Below are 19,789 nucleotides of genomic sequence, written 5' to 3'. Positions count from 1 at the left end.
CTTAAAAATGTTATTATAAAGGTAATTAGAGTATATATAGATGGAAGACTTGAATATGATGGGATGATCCTAAAAATAAAATTGGGTAGAGAGAAGTAAAATAGAGCAAGTTATATCATACAAAAAAGGTGTGAATGGAAGTGGAGAGAATGGGATTCAGAGTGGCCAGCATGGAATTCTCATGGATCCTCATCAGAACTGGGTTAAAGAGGGAATGACACATCTAGTCAGTTGTAAAAATCTACTTAACTTACAGAGAAATAGAAGGACAAGGAGATAGGCTAAGGGAGAGCCTCTTAGAAGGGTGTAGAGATTAGTGAGGCAATTTTCAGAAGTAAATTAGATTTAGGAGAAGAAATAAAAAGAGACAGGCAAAGAGAGAAAAAGAGAGAGATAGAGGGAAAGAGAGGGGGGAGGAGAAAGAAAGAGAGAGAAAAGGAGGGTAGAGAAAGTAAGAGACAGAGACAGAACAGAGACAGAGAGAGAGAACAAAATGCACAACTAGCGATTATAATTTTGAAAATGAGTGGGATAAACTTACCTATTAAACAGAAATGGATAAAAAACCCAGAAATTAACAATATGTTGTTTATAAGATTCACATTTTAAAATGGGGTACACACATATAGAGTTAAAAAAAGGCTGGAGTAGAATTTTTATTTTTAAATTTTTAAAATTATGATTTCAGGCAGAGTTAAAGCTAAAATAATTTTAATTAAAAAAGATAAGCAGAGAAATCACATTACATTAAAAATGTACCATGGATATTGAAGTAATATGAATACTAAACATATATGTACCAAATGCTATAGTTTCCAAATTCATAAAGGAAAAGCTAAATGAATTATAGGTGGGGATAGCAAAACTACAATAGTAGGAATTTTAACCTTCCTCTTTCAGAATTAGATACACCTAAACAAAAAATAAATAAGAATAGAATCTTGTTAAACTAGATTTGATTTACATCTGGAGGGAACTGAATGGAAATAAAAAGGATTATAATATATCTTTTTCTCAGTGGTATATAGCATCTTTGCAAAAACTGATCACATATTAAGGCATAAAATGTACAAAGTTAGTTTAATATATATATAGAAAAGAAGAAATATTAAATGTATCCTTTTCAGATCATAATGCAACAAAAATTACCATGGAAACACAGATTAAAAAAATTAACTAGATACTAAATAACCTAATCTTGAAGAATGAAGGGGTCAAAAAACTAATCCTAGAAACAATTTTATTAAAGAGAATAAGTCAAGATACCCAAAACTTAAATGGGATGCATCAAAAGCAACAATAATAAGAAAATGTATATCTCTAAATGCTTACATCAATAAAATAAAGAGGAGATTGATAAGTTGGATATTCAATTAAAAAAAAATTAAAAATTCTTAAACATCAAATTTGGAAACCAAAATTGGAAATCCAAGTGAGATTAATAAAATTGAATGTAAGAAAGCCATCGAAGTAATAAAAAAAATTAGGAACTTTTTTTATTGGGAGGGGGGAGAGAAAGCAATAAAATGTCTTTAGTTAATATGAATTTAAAAAAAGAAGACATCCAATTCACTAGTATCAAAATGGAAAAGGGTAAATGTATTACTAATGATGATGAAATCAGAGTAATTATTAAGAGCTATTTTCCCCAATTGTATGCCCAAAAAAATGTAACAATTTAGATGAAATGAAAGAATATTTACAAAAATATAAACTGCCCAGATTAACAGAAAGGAAAATAGAGTATCTAAATAAATCTGTTTTAGAAAAAAGAAAGTGGACAAGCCATAAACACACTTCCTAAGAAGAAAGCATCAGAATAAGATGAATTTTCAACTTAAGTTCTAGCAAATATTTAAAGATCAACTAATTCCAATATTAAGTAAATTATTTGAAATAATAAAAATAGAGAAAGAAACTAAAGTCCAATTTAATGAATATTAATGCCAAAATTTAAAATAAAATATTAGCAATATGGTTATAGCAATGTGTTAGGATTACTAAGTGAGAACTCAGGTTGTCTGGACAGTGACAAGGTGAGAATTCAGGTTTTCTGGACAATTACAAGGTGAGAACTCAGGTTGACTTGATAGAGGGGGCAAGCTCATTGGCTGGGGTGGTTCTTCCCAGAAGCCCTTGCATTATCCCACGCCCATTCTCTGGGAGGATAAAAGAGATAACACTGGGCCCAGAGAGCAGATCGGCCTGGAGAAGGATAAGAGCTGGAGGAGATTCAGAGCCAGGATTCAAGAAAAAGACTCTGCATTGCATCAGGCTTGACGGGGCTCTCTGCAGGAAGGGAAGTCACTTCTAAGGACAAGAGTTAACAACAACTGCCTGGAGACAACGGTTCACTACAGGAAGAAGAATCTGTCATAAAGATCACACACCATGACCAGGTAGCACTTATCCCAGGAATATTAGAACAACTATTAGCATAACTGACAATATCAAGCAACAAAAATCATATGAGGGTATCAATAGATGCAAAAAAAACCCATTTTGACACAATATAATACTAATTCTCATTAAAAACAACAACATTGAAAAGATGGGTGTAAGTGGATTTAAAAGGCATTGATCTAAAAACCATCAGCAAGCATAATCTAGGGATAAGCTAGAAGCCTTCTCAGTAAGATTGGGAATTTAGGTCTTCTCTGACCCTGTCTTCTCACTGTATCTCCATATCTACACTGAGCTCTTAGATGTCCAATTTTTCCACATTGAAAACATCGCCGAGTTTCTCTAGAAGTCCCTTGCCAGGAGGGACCCTGCCTTTCCACATTCATCATTGTCTGGGTGTAAAAAGCATTTGTTCCCACTGTAGCACAGCGTCTTATGATCTCCTCTAAAGGAGCATCTTTGTCTAATCCCCATATAATTCTTTTGCAAATTTCATTGGCATTTTCCTTAGCCAGATGTCTGGTCATTATTTCTTAGCTGCATTTTCTCCAATAGTTCTTTTGACAGCAGTTTGCAAATGTCCCACAAAATCTGCAAAAGGCTCATTGGGACCTTGCTCTATTTTAGTGAAAGCCTCTCCCCGATCTTTCTGTCCAGGGAGGACACCCCAAGCTTTTATTGCAGCCTTAGCAATTTGCTCATATATTGTCATGGTATAATTAATCTGTTCTGAATTTTCTCCATACTGACCTTCACCAGCTAAATGCTCAAAAGTGAATTTTGTGTTAACTCCTATTTCTAAATTGCATCTGACTTGGATTTTACATAATTCATGAAACTCTGCAAGCCATAACAAATTTTCTCCAGGTTCCAGGCATGCCCTTGCTATGGATTTCCAATCATTCAGGGTTAGGACTTCATAAGATAAACCATCTAGTAACATTTTAACATAAGCTGATGTAGCCCCATAAAGGGTACAACCTTTTTTCAAATATTTAATTTTATTCAAATCTAAAGGTGCATATTTTCTCCTTTTATGACCTATAGAGTCAATATCTTCAATCACAGGATATGCATAAAATCACTTATATCCTGTCCTTCTCTCTTAGCTTTAACCAATGCTTTTTCTAATCTTGTCATAGGCTGCTTCACAGGCAATTCTGTTTGTCTTTCTGCCTCTTCCCCTCCTCTTTCTTGCTCTACCCCTGAAGGGTTATTTGAGGGAAGAGATGAGAAATGTTCCTGTTGCTCAGAATTGTACTTAACTTCATTGTTATCTCATTCATCCTTTTCACCTAGTTTAGTTGACACTTCCCCATTTTGCTCCTCCTTCTCTTCCTTTAGAATAACAATTTTTAAAGCCATTTGGATTAAATTGTAGGTATGAAGTATATCTTTGGAAATTGAGTTTGGTCTGGAATTGTAGTGTTCACCTAATTGCTTTCCTACTAATTCCCATTCATCTGGATCCAATTCTTCTTCCAGAGAAAAACAAGGACATATGACCTTCACAGTTTTTAAAAGTTCAGTAATATCCTCCAAAATTATAATCAATCCTTGACTTTTCATAACCTTGATAATGCTCTCCAAACATTTTCCTTGAACAAAAGGCGTTTGCCCCATTTCACTATAAGAGATTGCTGGTTTAGCCCTTAACAAGTTAAGTTCCTTATTTATCTATTAGCACTCTCACTTAATCTTTAACAAAATTTCCTTTTTACTCACCGTTCTGGGTCAGAGAGACTGAGATCTGGATGGGAGGCTTTTCCACTGGAATCAGGACCGTGTCCATCCCTGTTCAGGAGCCAAATTGCAAAGGTCTGGGCTAGCTTCTCTGAAGGGCTCAGAATAAGTCCTTGTCAGGATAAGGAAAAGTCCTTGCCCCACGTGTGGACGCCAATTTGTAACTTGCTGTTGTCTCCAGACAGTTGCCATTAACTCTCGTCCAGAGAAGTGACTTCCCTTCCTGCAGAGAGCCACATCAAGCCTGGTCTAAAGCAGAGACTCCCTATCTTCTCCAGAGCTGCCCTCTTTATCCTCCCAGAGAATGAGCGTGGGATAATGCAAGGGCTTCTGGGAAGAATTACTCCAACCAATGAACTTGCTCCTCCTGAGCATTCAAGCTCTTCTCCAGGAATTCACAAGTAAAAACTACCAGGAAAGGCCGGAACTAGAAAATTGTCATGTACTGACTTAGCACTTAGTAAGAACCTAACAGGGAATGAAACAAGATTTCCCACTATCACCAATATCATTCAATATTGTACTAGAAATGCTAGCACTATCAATAAGAAAAAGAAATTTTAAGAATCAAAATGGAAAATGAGGAAATAAAGCCATCTCTCTTTTCAGACAATACGATGTTATACTTTAAAAATCTTAGAGAGTCAACTAATAGTTGAAACAATGATTTTAACAACATAACAGGATATAAAATAAATCTACATAAGTTAGCATTTATATATATGTATGTACATATATATAAATGCTGCCAACTTATATATATCTCACCAATAAAGGATAGTAGGAGAGATTTCATTTAAAATAACTATAGACAATATAAAATATCTGGGATTATACCTGTCTAGACAAACCTAGAAACTATATGAACTAATCATAAAACACTTTTTATACAAATAAAGTCAGATTTAAATAATTGAACAAATATTAATTGTTCATGGGTGGACTGAGCCAATATGATAAAAATGACAATTCTCCTAAAATTAATCTATTTATTTAGTACCATTCAGATTAATCTATTAATAATTAGTTTACTGAGATGGGAAAAATATTAACAAAATTTCTTTGGAAGAAGAAAAGGTCAAGAATATAAAAGAAATTAATGAAAAAATGTAAAGGAAGGAGGCCTAGCAATAAACAGATTTAAACTGTATTCTATGATAGTGATTATCAAAACTATATAGTACTAGCTAAGAAACAGAATAGATGGGTCAGTGAATAGAGGAGATATAGAAAACATAGTAGCAAGTGATTATAATAACTTTATATTTGATAAACATAAAGATCTAAGTTTTGGGGGAAAATTCACTATTTGATTTAAAAAAAATTGCTGGAAAAACTGGAAAGCAGTCTGGCAGAAACTAGATATATGCATCAGTCTTACAAATATACCAAGAAAAAGTAAAAATGATTTAGATATAAAGGAAGACATCATAAGAAAAATTAGGAGAATGTGGAAAATATTATCTAACAGATTTATGAATAGTAGAAGAATTTATGAATAAACAAGAAATAGCATTGTAGGTTATAAAGTGGATAATTTCATTGCATTGAATTTTAAAAGTGTTGTACCAACCCCCCCCCAAAATGTAGCCAAGATTAGAAGAAAAACACTAAATTTGGGGGGAAAACATGTTAGTTTCTAAAGAAAAGGCCTCATATCTCAAATGTACAGAGCATGGAGCGAAATTTATAAGAATATGAGTCATTCCTTAATTGACTTAATTTTATTAATTAATTAATTCCTTAATGTTTTTAGGCTAAGCCCCATTTAGTCATTGTTTGGGTCCTGAATGACTCAGATTCAATGTAAATAGCAATTATTTCTGCTTTGGCCAGAAATCCTGAGGTTTTCTTCTCCCAGATTCATTTATTCAGATTTTTTTTGGACTAGGTAAAAGAAGAGAGTCTTTGCCTCTATTGCTACCTAGCTTTAATTAGTGAATGGGTGTGGCCTCAGTCAAACTGAGACCTGTTGAAGATCCTAGCTTAAAAAGGCCAAAGTCTCCCATTACATCTAGGGCCATTTCCGTCATTTTGATCTATATTTGGCCACTGGACCCAGAAGACTCTGGAAGGGAAAGTGAGGCAGGTGACTTTGCACACATCCCTCCCTCACTTAAGTCCACTTCCCTTGCATAGTCATGGCATCACCTCCCTACTGTCAAGGTGGTCTTCCAGAACAAAGGACAAATTAGAAGAACAACAAATAGTCAAAGAATTTGAACAGGCAATTTTTGGAAGAAATCAAAGGCATATATATATACACACACACATATATATAGTCATATGAAAAATTGATCTAAATCATTATTGTTTAGAGAAATGCAAATTAAAACATTTTAAGATACCATCTCATACTTATCAGATTGGCTAAAATGATAGAAGAAAAAAAATGGCAAACATTGGAGAGGTTGTGAAAAGTTTGGGACACTGATACCTTGTTGGTGGAACTGAGAATTGATCTGACCATTTTCCAGAGCAATCTGGAATTATGCCCAAATTGTCCTAAAACTGTGTTTACTTTTTTGCCCTAGCAATACCACTATTACAGCTGTTTCCCTAGGTGAGAGGAAAAAAAGAAAAGAACCTCTGTGTTCTAAAATATTTATAACAGCTCTCTTTGTGGTGGCAAAGGACTGGAAATTGCTGGGCTGCCCCTCGGGGAATAGCTAAAGAAGTTGTGATATATGATTATGATGGAATACTTTTGTGCTGTAAGAAATGGTGAGCTGGTTGATTATAAAAAACCATGGAAAGACTTGCATGAAATAATGAAGAGTAAAATGAGCTGAAGCAATAAAACACTGTATACATGAACAGCAATATTTTTTGAAGAATAACTCTGACTAAGCTATTCTGAGTAATATGATCACTTGAATCAACAACAAAGACCTATGAAGGAAGATGCTATCTAACTCCAGAGAAAGAATTGACATATGAAAGTATGTAATATATGGTTCTACATATATATATATATATATATATATATATATATATATATATATATATATATACATATATATATAAATATATATATATATATATATGTCAAATGTTAGCATTCTCTAATGCAGGGTTGGAAGGGAAGAGGAGGGAAAGAACTCAACTCAAAATGTAACACAAAGACAAACAAATACAAAAGAAAGTACTAAGAAATGGAAGACCAAATATAATGGTGAGGAGGCTCATTGCTGGATCACAGATTATGTGGAGGTTAGGTTAAGGGTGAGAAAATGGAAAAGGTAGGAGAAGTCCAAATGACCAAGGATTTTAGATGACAAATGGGATTTTATATTTGGTTTTGGAGGTGACAGGAAATCACTGGTGTTAACTGAGTATGGTTAGACCTTTGAACCATTTGGGAAGAGCACTTTGTCTTCAGTCATAGTCCTAGAGATAATAGTTAAACCTGTAGAAGCTAATGGGGCCTTCAAGAAAGAAAATATAGAAAGAGAAGGGAAGCCCAGGACCCCAAACACCATGAGCTTTGAAATCTATCAGGTTTTTGCATCTTTTCCATTTATTCATATCACATTCTCACTGTAGGGAAGGGTGTCTGTTCTTTATTATAATTTCTCGGCATTGTTCTTGGACCCTAGAAAAAACCATCATTAGAGCTGTTCTCCTTCAAAAGCTTTGTGGACGAGCTAAATTCGAATGCCAAGAAGAAACATGGAGTCTTTGGAAAACTAATCCGAAATCCAACTGTCCCCTCTGAGAGGATATACGGTTCTACTCCCAGCCAATGGCCCATCAAACAGGTCAGTGGTCTCTGCTGCCCTTTTCTCCTTCCTTCCCAGATTCTCCCTTGTTACTTAAGTCCATGTTTCAGGGTCTCTCCAGCGACTCAAGGGAGAGAATAAGAATATTTGACCCTCACAACAATCCTGAGAGGCAATTGCTATTATTATCCCCATTTTATAGTTGAGGAAACTGAGGCAGGCAGAGATTAGCTTAACCAGGGTCACACAGCTAGTGAGTGCTTGAGGTTGGATTGAAATTCAGTTTTTCCTGCCTGTTCCATCTAGCTGTCTAGCAGTCTCATCTATACTGGTCTGTACATTTTTATTCTTTAATTTATACAAGCAAATATGCTAGTGAGGGGCAACATGGACAACATGAGGGGCTTTATGGATAAAAGACTGGCTTTGGAATTAGGGATACTGAGTGACTTTGGAGGAGTCCCTTTATTTCCCCAGCACCTTGGGCTGGGAAATTACAGAAAAATTGGTGCTGTCCATCCCCAGAGCCATTTTCCACACAAGGTGTGAAATCAGAGATCCAGCCCTCCCACCTTGCCCTTCCAATCCCTTCCTCCATCCTCATTAGATGTCACATCAGCCAAAGAATTATCTTGTATGCCCCTTGGGGTGCCGTTATTGATAGTTTTGTTTTCCACATTAACGGGGATCCCCCCACCCCTTCCCTGCTGAACCACATGACATTTGTGCCTGGGGAGATCTTCCCCAAAGTGGGCAGTAGCCAGTTTTGCTTGGGGGACCCTCCTTCACTTTCTGGATAAGGGCCAAGATGGTGAATTCCCTATTATTTTTAGTCCACCCCTTAGCAAGGAGTTACCACAAGATGGCGAACTCTCTACTGTTATTTCTAGTTTACCCCTCAGCAAGGAGTCACAACTGCTGCCATTTCTCCGTAATTTCACCCTCGCTAGATCTAATGATATAACACATATCAAGTATTTTGTGAACTTTGAAAGCTAAATAAATACTTGCTTTTGTTTTTATTACCTGGCGCACAGTATTTACCAAATGTTTGTTGATTGACTCATGAGCTGCACCTAGTTTCCATAGAATACAAATAGGTACTTCTTCCTCACAGGGTCTAACTCCTTTCTCTTTAGAGAAAGCTTTGCCTGGCTCTTCCCCCTCTTCCTCCCGGTCCCCAACATATAAGAGAGCATCAATCCCCCTGACACATCATATTTAATTTGGGAGTAACCATGGTGGGGATTTTGCAACTGAGGGTGGAGGTGGAGCGGGTTTTTCGGGAATGAGATGGGGTAACAAACTGGGAAGAGGGAGATAAGGGAGGAGGAGCAGTGGATTCTGTTTAGGGTGAAGGGATAGCAAGATGCCCTCAAGGTGCTTATGACCAGACTATGGGAGGCAGAAAAGTTTCATCCTTCATAAAATCAGGAAGTTGGCCCAGATGACCTCTTGGATCACTTCTGACTTTAAATCTGCGGCCCGGGAAGTTGCCTGTTAATGCAGTGGTCTAACTCAGATTAAAACGGGGTCACTAATCTGTACTAAAGGGTCCCTGTGGGCCACACACTAACAATTTTAAAATTTAACATTGAGAGTGTATCTTTATTTTTAAAAACTATTTCCCAATTATATGTTCATCAGGGTCAAGTTGCACCAAGGAATGTTGAGGGCCCAGGTTCCATGTTTGGGTGTAATGGATAAAAAGCCATCTTTGAACCTCTGGCAGATTCTGACTGTGACCCTAGCTGTCTGATGGTATATGTTACAGAGAATGTGCCAACCCATGTTGGTGAAAGGAGTTCCAAATCTGGGTCTTCCCTAGTATCAGGGAAATCACAAGCTCATTCACTATGTTGAGGTTGGGAAGGGGACTCCAAAGCTTTGGGGTCACAGACTCTGGTCTGTGGTGAGATGTCTTAAAAGAATTTGCAGGCTTGAACTCATTTCCTTGTCAAGGGGCAAAGTTTATTGTAATTGTACATTCAGGCTGAATTCCAAAAGGAATTAGCAGAGAAACAGAAGCAAGGAGATACATTTATCCAGCTTCCATCATTGACATGCTGATTCTGTGGCCCAGAGAAGTGGTCTCTAGAATTGGGTTCTCACTGACCAGAATATCAGTTAGCAATGAATTGAGGAGGGGTCTATTCAGAATCAGACAGACTGGGCATGGGAGTTTGCCGAGGCAGACTCCAAAGCCAGAAGATTTAGGATTACTTATTGTTAGAACAGAAGCCCCCCCTAAAATCAGGGGACCACAAAATCATTGTCAAATACATCATTTTCCACTCTCAAGCACCCATCCCCCAAATTCATTTGGGACAAAGGGATAGAGATCTCATCTTCTGAGGCTGCTTCATGCTGCTAAGGGGCATAAAGCTGTCCCTGCCTAGTGGAGGGCCAACTGAGGAGGGGAGACATGTGACAGCATTCTGAGGGGTGCTGGGTATTGGAATCAGTTACCTGATGGTATTCAGGGGGAACAAATAGGTTAAAGTTCATAGGTTGGCACGTGGGGGAAACAAATCTCACAAGTAGGTTAAAAATGCAGGGGCCAAATATGAGCAAAAATAATTAAAAGTGGAGTTAGTGGGGGCAATAGCCAGGAACCCCACCCAGAGGGAGGTTGCAGGAGGTGATGAAGCTTTCATGAATGCTTCTCATCCAAACAGTTCCTCCCAGGATAAATCCCAAAGAATGTTTTTCCCCAACCCCCGTTTTTGTCTCCATGAAAGGGTGGGGGCTGCAAGCACCCTAATGGATCCCTCAGAAACATCCATAGAATAGAAAACCCATTTTGCAAAGTAAAGCATGTCCCGTAGATGAGTACCTGGGGTCCCAGTTAGCTGTCTCCAAGGATGGTTACAATTACAGGACATTATATGTTCTCAGGAGGTTATGAAGAAGCTTTAAGGAAGGTAGGCTAGGAGGATCAGGAGGGCATTTGCCAGAATAATTTTGGAGTGGATATCCTACAATCATTATACGGGTAAGAGATGCTTTCTGGCAGGGAAACAGGAGATAATCAGGTTAAAGTTATTCCCCGTGGGGGGGGAGGGGAGGATCTAGTGCAAATAATGCACCATCTGTGGGCTGCCCTGGGGATGCTAAGGGCACCTCCACAGTCCCGAATGTCCCCATTGTCTGACTGAAGACTAAGGAGTTATCTTCCCACTGGCAGGGAAGAGACCTCGAGAGCTGGAGAGAAAATACTAGGAGCAAGACTCTAATCCTCAGAGCTGTTAAAGGCACACCTGGGAAAAGTGGAAAACAGCAAGAAAGAAAGAAAGCTAATCTTAAGTGTTATTTGAGAAGTGAAGGCTGGGCCATGGTTGCTCCGCTCAGCAAAGAGCTGGGCAGGCCCAAAAGAAGTTCCCCTGGCTTGTTTCTAGGGTTAGAAGCTGGCCTGAGGGCGTTTGAGACCACCCAGAAGGAGAAAGAGCTGTCCCCTTTCTTCCACAACCAGCTATATGAGGCTATAAGAATCAGGGAGCTGGAAAATCAAAGGTGCCATGGTCAGGGGCCCACAGGCAGCAGCCAAGCAGCTGAATCTGCAAGCCTGCTCCCCTTGGCCTAAAGTGAATCTCCCTTCTGGTGTCTTTAGGCCCATGGACACTTGCAATAATTGTGGAATTTCCCCTGCATGTTTAATGAGGAAATTATAAATAATTTTTTGCTGTCAAAAGTCCCCTTTCTTTTCACATAATCCCATGAGCATGCAAAAGGCATATTTGGAGTCAGTATAGATGTTCACTCTCATTCCTTTCCCCAATTCTAAAATTCTCTAAAATGCTCTAAGCCTGGTGTGTGTGGGGTAGAACCAACAATGGTTGGCCTAGGGTGAGCTTAGAGGCTTTCTCAGCTAGCTGAGAGGCAGGGGGGTCACCCCCAAAACACCAAGGTTCTTTGAGAAGTAAGGAAGGGGTTTGGGATAGGGTTCAAAAATCTGAGTCAAGGCCCCTAGGCCTGGCCCATCTTTCATCACCATACAGAGTAAAAGGCTTTAGTTCAGGAGCAAGAAATTAGTTTAGCTTTCAGGGTTTTAACAAACTGATTTAAACAATCAGGTGTGGGGGGAAGGGGACTGGAAGTTAGGGGTTTGTAGCCCCTCTTGGCTGCAGATCAAGAGACCATCTAACCCATACTGGCTATGGACATTGGTGGGGGGTTGCGTCCCCCTGGATTTGCCCCTTAAAGGGCAAAAAGAAATTGTAGTCTTTATGCAATGGTATGCAAAAAAGCATCTTTGAGATTTAGAGTAGAAAATCATTGTGTCCCTTGGGATACTTGTTCTGGCCCATGGCTTCTACTGACCATTTGCTCTGATTATGGAAATTTGCTATACGAGGAAAAAAGCAGGGACATGATGATAATAGCATCAAAGCAGTCCTTCAAGCTTGGACCTCAGAGCACACACATGAAAGGAGAAGGAATCCTTGGATCTGTTTGACGGCAGATCATGTAGTAATAATTAGCCAGACTCAGGAATAATCAGGTGGGAAGCAAGGAAACAGAACTGGGAAACTGAGTCAGGAGGATCCCACCTTAAGCAGAGGCTAAAGTTGTCCTCCCAGCTTTTGCCTAGATAAGTCGTTCATTTAGACATTTCAGGAAGGCATTCTCTGAGTAATGATGGCATTTCTCTCGAGGATTGGGCTACTGACTTCATGATCCGGCAATCCAATTCAGAAGTCAAGAGAATATCAGTTACAGTCCCAAGAGGTTTTCTCTCTAATAGCAAATTCTACTAATCACAGCTTAGGGCTAGATACATTATTTTAAAAGTTTGCCAGGACTTAAACCCATAGGAGATGATGTTTAACATGTTTTATATGTTTAAATCTATCCTGGTGCAACGGATCAATCATTATACGGCTTATCGATTCTTAGTAAAGGCATTCCTTGTTTAAAAACTAGAAATCCTGAACAGGCTCAGTTCTCAGGGCTGATGACCTTGCTTACCCTGATAATGGTTCCAAGAAAACTGAAAAGCTTCTAAGTTAAGGGAGTTGACAGAGACCCAGGGAAGGGGCCAAGCTTGCTGTTGCCCACCCCACTATTCTTAGTGCTTTCCTGGGCTCCCTCGACTCTGTGAAGGGGGAAAGGAGTTTACACCTCATCCCTGGAAGTAACTGATAAGGTTCAACATGATAAATAACTCAATATTTGGAACTTTCCTAATAGCCAAATAGTCTGTAGTTTCTGTTCCCTTAAATAAGTTTCCCTTTTGTTCTAGGAAGAAAATAAGACAATTCTTAAAATTGAGATAGAACAGATTTTAAAATTGACTTAATTTTATTTCATGAGATTCCCTAGATTCTGATTAAATGTCTTAGACAAACTGAATACAATTTGTTGATTTTCCAATTCACAAAACTCATTTCTCTTTTGTGAGCCAAGGGTTGAGGTGCCAGTTTCTACTGACAGGGCCCTCAGAGGTTTGACTCTAGATAACTAGAGTTTTTAAAGTGGTCCCAAACTCTCCTGCAAATAGATCCCTTTAGTGGACTTTAATGAGAACCCCTTTAAAATTGCTTTTACTATCATCCCAGACCAATTCCCAAATTACTTTACACACATAGAGAAATCCTTCTGTTGGTCACATCAAAACAATCCATAAAATTATCAAATATGAAGCAATTATATCTAATAAAGCAGTTAACATTCAGAGAGCAAGTTTTATGCTAAGCACTTTTGCAATCATGTGGTCTTCACCACAACTATTATTATTTCTCTCGACGAATCAGAAGACTAGGCAAAGATAAAATGATTTGCCATCAATTACATAGCTAATATATATCCATAATTGAGACAGAGAATGGCTGTCTTACCAAATGCAGAAGCTGACCGGCTTTCTGGGTGCTTCTGGGGGAAGTTCCTGGACAGAATCTGCTGAAAGCTGGGGTGACTAGTGCCAGGATATCCTCAGGGACCGCTGACCTTGGAGCCTTATCCCTGCTCCATCCCCATTACTCCAAGCTAGGTTGAGGAGGTGTTTGGGCAAGGTTGTGTAAGGTCCCCCAGGGCTACTTCTCTTATTTCTACAGGGGAGGCAGAATTTGAGTTTTAATCTGATCTGAGATGAGAGGGATCAGCAAACAGAAGGACTTGGGCTCTAAAGATTTTGTTAGTAATCCCCACAACTGAGATACACTCAGGACCATTCCGGGGAGTGGAGTGGAGAGGGTCCCTTGATACCAAAGGAGCAGAACGGGAACTCCAGACAGGATAGGAGTCAAGGAAGGGTTAGCAAAAAGTTGCTATTTACCTGCTTTGTTTTCCTTTTTCTTTTCTTCTAGAATGGGGTACATTCTTGGAATTATCTCCAATGTTTCAAGAATTTTCCTAGCAATCTAAAAATGAATAATTGCCAAACTTCCTAATCATTGCTTTCAAGACTTTGAGAATCTACAGTGTTATTTTCATTTTAATTAGCTGACTTTTTGTGTAGCCCCTAGCTTGGCCAGAGCTGAAGTCCACAGAAACAAAGTTAGGCTTTTTAAGAAAATTTCCCAGCATTCTAACTACAGCATAGAGGTTTTTTCTTGCTGGTTGAGTTGTAACTATTTCCAGATAGCAAAATCTAGCTCTCAGAACAAACATGACACAGATGTTCTGCACAGAGATGCAGACACAGACAAAATGACATGGAAGAGGACTGTCCCATCTTTGCCAAAAGCCTTAAAATTTTGCCAAAAGCTATCCTATGGCACTTCCAACTTCTCTGCATCCCAGAGAAGGTGAGAGGGTGGAAAGGTTCCTTAGGAACTTTGCTGAAAATTGCAAGAATTTCCAAGTCTGGCCGTCCTCAAGCAAGGAAAACTTGATGAGCGTGGAGCTCATGGCGACCCAGACAAGCCTTCTCTCAATGGCTTGGGATGTCCTGCTATAGGATTGTGGGAGAAAAAAAGAGACTTACCTTGACAAGGTGAGAATCAAGCCAGGGGAGGCCAGACTCTCCATATATGGGCCACCAAATGTTGAGTTTGAGAAGGGGGACCCCAAAAATTTGGGGTCAAAAGGAAAAGTTTATTGTAATTGTAAAGGAAATCACAAATAGACTCAATTTCAAGAGACCTCAGCAAAGAAACAGAAGCAAAGACACATTTATCCAGCTTCTATCACTGATGTGCTAATTCTATGGCCCAGAGGAGAGGTCTCACTGACCAGATTATCAGACAGAAATGAATTGAGGAGGGGGTCTAATCAGAATCAGACAATTTGGGCGTGGGTAGACTCCAAAGCCAGAAGATTTAGGATTCCTGATTTATTGTTAGAACAGAAGCCCCCCTAAAATCAGCGGACCAAAAAATTTTGCTACATTACATCACCTATGCCAATCTCCTTTGAGGTCCACTGCGTTAGTGCTTTGAGGATGGAGATAAGGCTTGGCTATGATGGCCAAGCCTTGGCAACTAATGGTTTGTTTTAGTTCTGAGTCCCAATTAGCCTGTGCATTGGGGAGGGGGGAAACCAGAAAGAGCTTGATCCGTGTTTGAGGATGGACTTGTATCACCCTTGGCCCTAGAAAACGGAGCCCCCAGTTTCTCAATAATAGAATAGAAATAACTCTTAAAGCATCAGTTTTTCCATTCATAAAATAGTCATTGTTATATGTTTACTGTCCATCTCAGAGTCATGGTGAGCAAACCTCTATAGCAGGACCCATATGTACCTAGAATGTGCCATGAGGGGGTTTGTTCTTCTCTCCATCATCAGGTTACTCCCAGGTTACTGTCTAGCTCCTTCATCTTCTCCCATTCCCCTAAGTCCCTGTGCTAAACTTTTCTGTTGCCTCCCAATGGTGGGAAACCTTCTGTAGAGGAAGGAGGGAAGAGGGAGGGGAAGCATCCTCCTGGGACTTTCTCCTTGGCTTCATCAACCATTTCTCCTTCCTAGACTAACCTGGGCCCCGGTACCTACGACCCTAAACCTATACCAAGATATGAGTTAATCAGCCAACATCCATTTGGATCATCTGCTAAGAGGGTGGACCTGAAATACTACCAGAATTTTATTGGAAACACGGTAAGTGGGGATCACTTTGGGGAGGGTGGGTGGACAAGGAGAAAACAATGTTTGCTGTGACCGGGATCAGAATGAGCCATCTCAATCCTTTCCAGGAATATTTGAAACTATTTAAAATCTGCCTTGATGGGCAAGCCATCCCATAATCTTTTAAAGGAGAATTAAAAAACAACAAGAACCCTCTCACTCTCTTATTTCTGCAAGGGAAACCAAACAACAATACCTTATTTCCAGAGAGAAATCAAACATCAACCACCTCACCCTCTTAATAACAGAGAGAAAAATAATTGAGTTGGGGAATCCTTCTGAAACATTTGCCAAAAAGTCCCATAATTCACAGATTCAAGAGTCAGGATATAAGGAGGTGGGAAATTGGTGTATTGGGTCCTTTGGAAAAATAAAGCAGTGGAATGGTTGTTGAGTCAGGATTGCCTGTACTATGAAAGACCTTTATCCTGCTTAACCTTGGAGGGCAAAACTAGACACAGTGTATGAGAACTGCAGAGAGAAAATCTATTAGTAAACATTTATTAAGTACCTACTGTATTCCAAGCACTGTGCTAAGTGTTAGGGATATAAAAGGAGGCAAAAGGTAGACTCTCCTCCTAAAGAATTTACAATCTGTAGGTTGTATAGCTATAGATATATACATAGGATATATAAAGATATAAATAGGATAAATCAAAAAATAATGAACAGAGTGAAGGTCCTAGAATTAGGGAGGCTTCCTGTAGAAAGTAGGATTTTAGAGAATTATACTTGAGCTTGTTGTAAAGACTTGGCATATTAGAACTGCCCCCAAATAAAACTGCTGCCATGGGAGGATTCATCATGAGGACGTCCATCTGTACCCCCGCCTCTGTGCAGTTCCACCCACCGAACCTCACCGCAACATTGATCGGAATCTGTCATTCTGGGGATGTCCACACTGGCAAGCGTAAGCATCTGACAACTTTGTAGATTATGTTCCTATCTTGCTCCTTTCAGAACCCAGTGGGTGTCGGACGCTACAACCACACAAAACACGAGGCAAAAGATAAACGGCAAAGGTACCGCTCGCTCTACCTGGCCAAATCGAACCGCTATCCATTTGATCACCGTACAAAGGAACAAGTAATGCAGTAAGTGAATCCCGGATCCCCTGGGAATTTGGGCTCGGTGATGGGGCGGATGCTCTCAGGATGAACATGCAGGTGGGAGGTTAGATTCTTGAGATCAGCTTTCGGGTGGTATGATTTAAGTCACAGATTCTTAGATCAGCAAGGGCCCTCTCAAGGTCATAGACTGTCAGAGCTGTGAGTCAAAGGTCATCACATCTAAGGACCTTGTCTTATATCGGAGAAGTTGAACAACTAAACCCAAGTGACAGCAAGTTCCTGGAAGAGTTGAGACTAGGACGTTAAGGCCGTTACTCTGTCCATCATGGCACACTTCTAGGTGGTTGCAGAGCTGGGCAGTTTTGGGGGTTCTGGAAAGGGTCTCATTCCTTTTCCCTCCAGACTGGGAAAGCAGAATATTGTGGGTGTTAAATCTGTATACAAAGTAAAAGTCCGTAGGTCTAAGTGAAAACCTATGAGTTTTTCTAGCTGCTTTCTGAAGCCCCTGAGTTTTGTGCCATCTAATTGGGTGACTTAGGAGCCTCTGTGTTTAATCTCCTCCTCACTTTAGCTTTGCTTTCTTTAGAATTCTCTCCCTATGGTGGTTCTTGATTTCAAAGGGCAGGATCTACCTACCTCCCCTGAGCTCTGACTGCCAGCTACAAAAGGGAGAGTAAGGAAGGCTGGGAAGATGCCCAGTTTTGAGGGTCCTCTGGCAGAACATTTCAGATGACAGCACAGCCCAATTCGGAAGGCTTCCCCAGGAAGACACAGAGTAGAGAGGTAGAAAGCTGCCCAGTTAAGCAGGTAACAGATGTCACTGCTGTGCCACAGGGAAGCTGCAGTTTGCTCTCTCGCTCTCTTCCTTGGCAACACAGTCAGCCCCACCATACCAGCTACAAGGCATGAGTTCTTCCTCCTCTTATCTGTAGCCTACATGAAACCAGAGACTAGAAGAGAGGCTGGTGCCCTCATTAGAATTACTGGCAGCAGCTGCTACCTTCCTGCTGCCATAATTCCACTGAACCAAGTTAAAATGTAGTTTTTGCCGTTTGTTCCCGTTTAACTCTGTGTGACCCCATGGACTTTGTGGGATTTTCTTGGCAAAGATTCTGAAATGGTCTGCCATTTTCTTCTATAGAGCATCCCCATTTTACAGATGAGAAACTGAGGCAAACAGAGTTAAGTGATTTGCCCATGAGCCCAGGAAGTTTTAGAGGCTGGATTTGAATTCAGACCTCCCTGACTCCAGGCCTGACACTCTATCCACAGAATAAAAAAAACATCATAGATAATATTACATGTTAAAACCAAATCTATATGTGATGTAGGTAGTAGAAGTCCCAGAATAGGGATCTTTGTCTCCCTATTGTTGTTATTGTTGAGTCATTTCTCAGCTGTGTGTCTCTATTGGGGGTCTTCTTGGCAAAGATACTAGTGTATTTAGTTGGCCATTTTACAGATGAGGAAACTGAGGCAAACAGGATTAAGTGACTTGTCCAGGGTCACACAGCTAGCAAGTGTCTGAACCTGGATTTGAACTCAGGGAGCTGAGCCTTTGTGCCTTCAGGTCTGTGCTCCTCTTAGCTGCTTAGTGTACACTTAATATTTGTTGGATTTGCCTGGCAGAAACAGGCTTTTCTCACTTTTTTTGAGTCTAGCTTCTAGCCAGACCCTTCTGTCTGTTGTCCTCCTCTGTCCAAAGAGGATAATTATCGCTGCTATTCTTCTGTAAAGTGCTATGGGTGGATAGAGCCAGAAGGCATCCAAGTCTAGTGGATGAGTCCTGGCATTGGAGTCAGAGGTCTTGGGTTCAAATTCTGCCCTACCTCTTACTACTGTGTTTTAGTGTAGAACCGTTGCTAATCTCTCTCTGGCCTCAGTTTCAGCATCTGTGAAAAGGGTACTTCTCTAAGGTCCTGTCCCGTTCTAAAGCACTGGTACCTTTGATAAGATAACGATCATTTATAGGCCACCAGTGGTTCCCGTCTTCTGATGTGTTCTTCCCCCCCCCCCTTTATTCTGTTTCTGTTTCTTTTAGGCAGCGGATCACCCCCTTTAACAAAGGGAAGGATTTTCAGCCTTTTGATCACAGTTGCGAATCCCCTCCTCCAATTTCCTGGCAAAAATGTCCTCGTCCAGGGCCTGCAGAGAAACCTTAATATACAAAGTAGGAGGCAGGCAAGGGATGTGGGGACTCAGGGAGGGAGATTTAGGAGAGAGAGAGGATACTGCAAAGCCGGGATTTCATCTCGACACATCAGCCTGGCGCTAGCCCCCCAGACTGGCTGGGACACTTGAGATACACTTTTGCTTCAAGAGATCAGAGGACTGGACAGTCCAAAGAGAACCCTGGGTTTAACTGGGAAAGAAGGTCAACCAAGCAAAATGCTGGTGGTCCATGGGAAGGGTCCATCCTTTCTCAAAACAGATTTTCTGGGGTTTGGTACATTAAAGTGTAGATTGAGGGGAATGCAGAGAGCCTCTGTTGGGACTGGGCAGGTGCAAAAGGAAGTGAGCAGAGCATCGGGCAAAGCTGTATGTGTGTGTGTGTGTGCGCGTGCGCACACATGTGTGTGTATGAGTGTATGTGTGCGCATGTGCATATGTGTATGAGTATGTGTATGAGTGTAAGTGTGTGTGTGTGTGTACATGTGTGTGTGTGTAATTCATGACCTCCTCACTAAGACCTTATGACCAAAGCTGAGCTTGGGGGCATGGGGAGGAAGGAAGGAAAGAATTAGGTGGGTAGGAAACAGGTAAGGAGTTCCACCAGTAGGGTTCAAGAGG

The 19,789-nt window shown here is 40.2% G+C and overlaps 1 protein-coding gene across 7 annotated transcripts in view; it reads left to right on the top strand.

The window, feature by feature from the left end:
• CIMAP2 (ciliary microtubule associated protein 2) overlaps nt 1-19,472 on the top strand; it is a 46,141-nt gene extending 26,669 nt beyond the window's left edge. For all 7 annotated transcript variants that reach the window (XM_074265848.1, XM_074265846.1, XM_074265841.1 and 4 more), the window contains 4 exons: nt 7,746-7,907; nt 15,774-15,902; nt 16,890-17,023; nt 19,041-19,472. In XM_074265848.1, the coding sequence (XP_074121949.1) occupies nt 7,746-7,907; nt 15,774-15,902; nt 16,890-17,023; nt 19,041-19,161 (546 nt within the window). In that variant the 3' untranslated portion in view covers nt 19,162-19,472. The remainder of the gene's footprint in view (nt 1-7,745; nt 7,908-15,773; nt 15,903-16,889; nt 17,024-19,040) is intronic.
• The last annotated feature ends 317 nt before the right edge of the window (nt 19,473-19,789 follow it).

Source organism: Sminthopsis crassicaudata, chromosome 4 (assembly GCF_048593235.1).
Source record: "Sminthopsis crassicaudata isolate SCR6 chromosome 4, ASM4859323v1, whole genome shotgun sequence".
NCBI lineage: Eukaryota > Metazoa > Chordata > Mammalia > Dasyuromorphia > Dasyuridae > Sminthopsis > Sminthopsis crassicaudata.
Note: the sequence above shows the minus strand (reverse complement) of the source record. Positions and strands in the feature narration are given on the sequence as shown.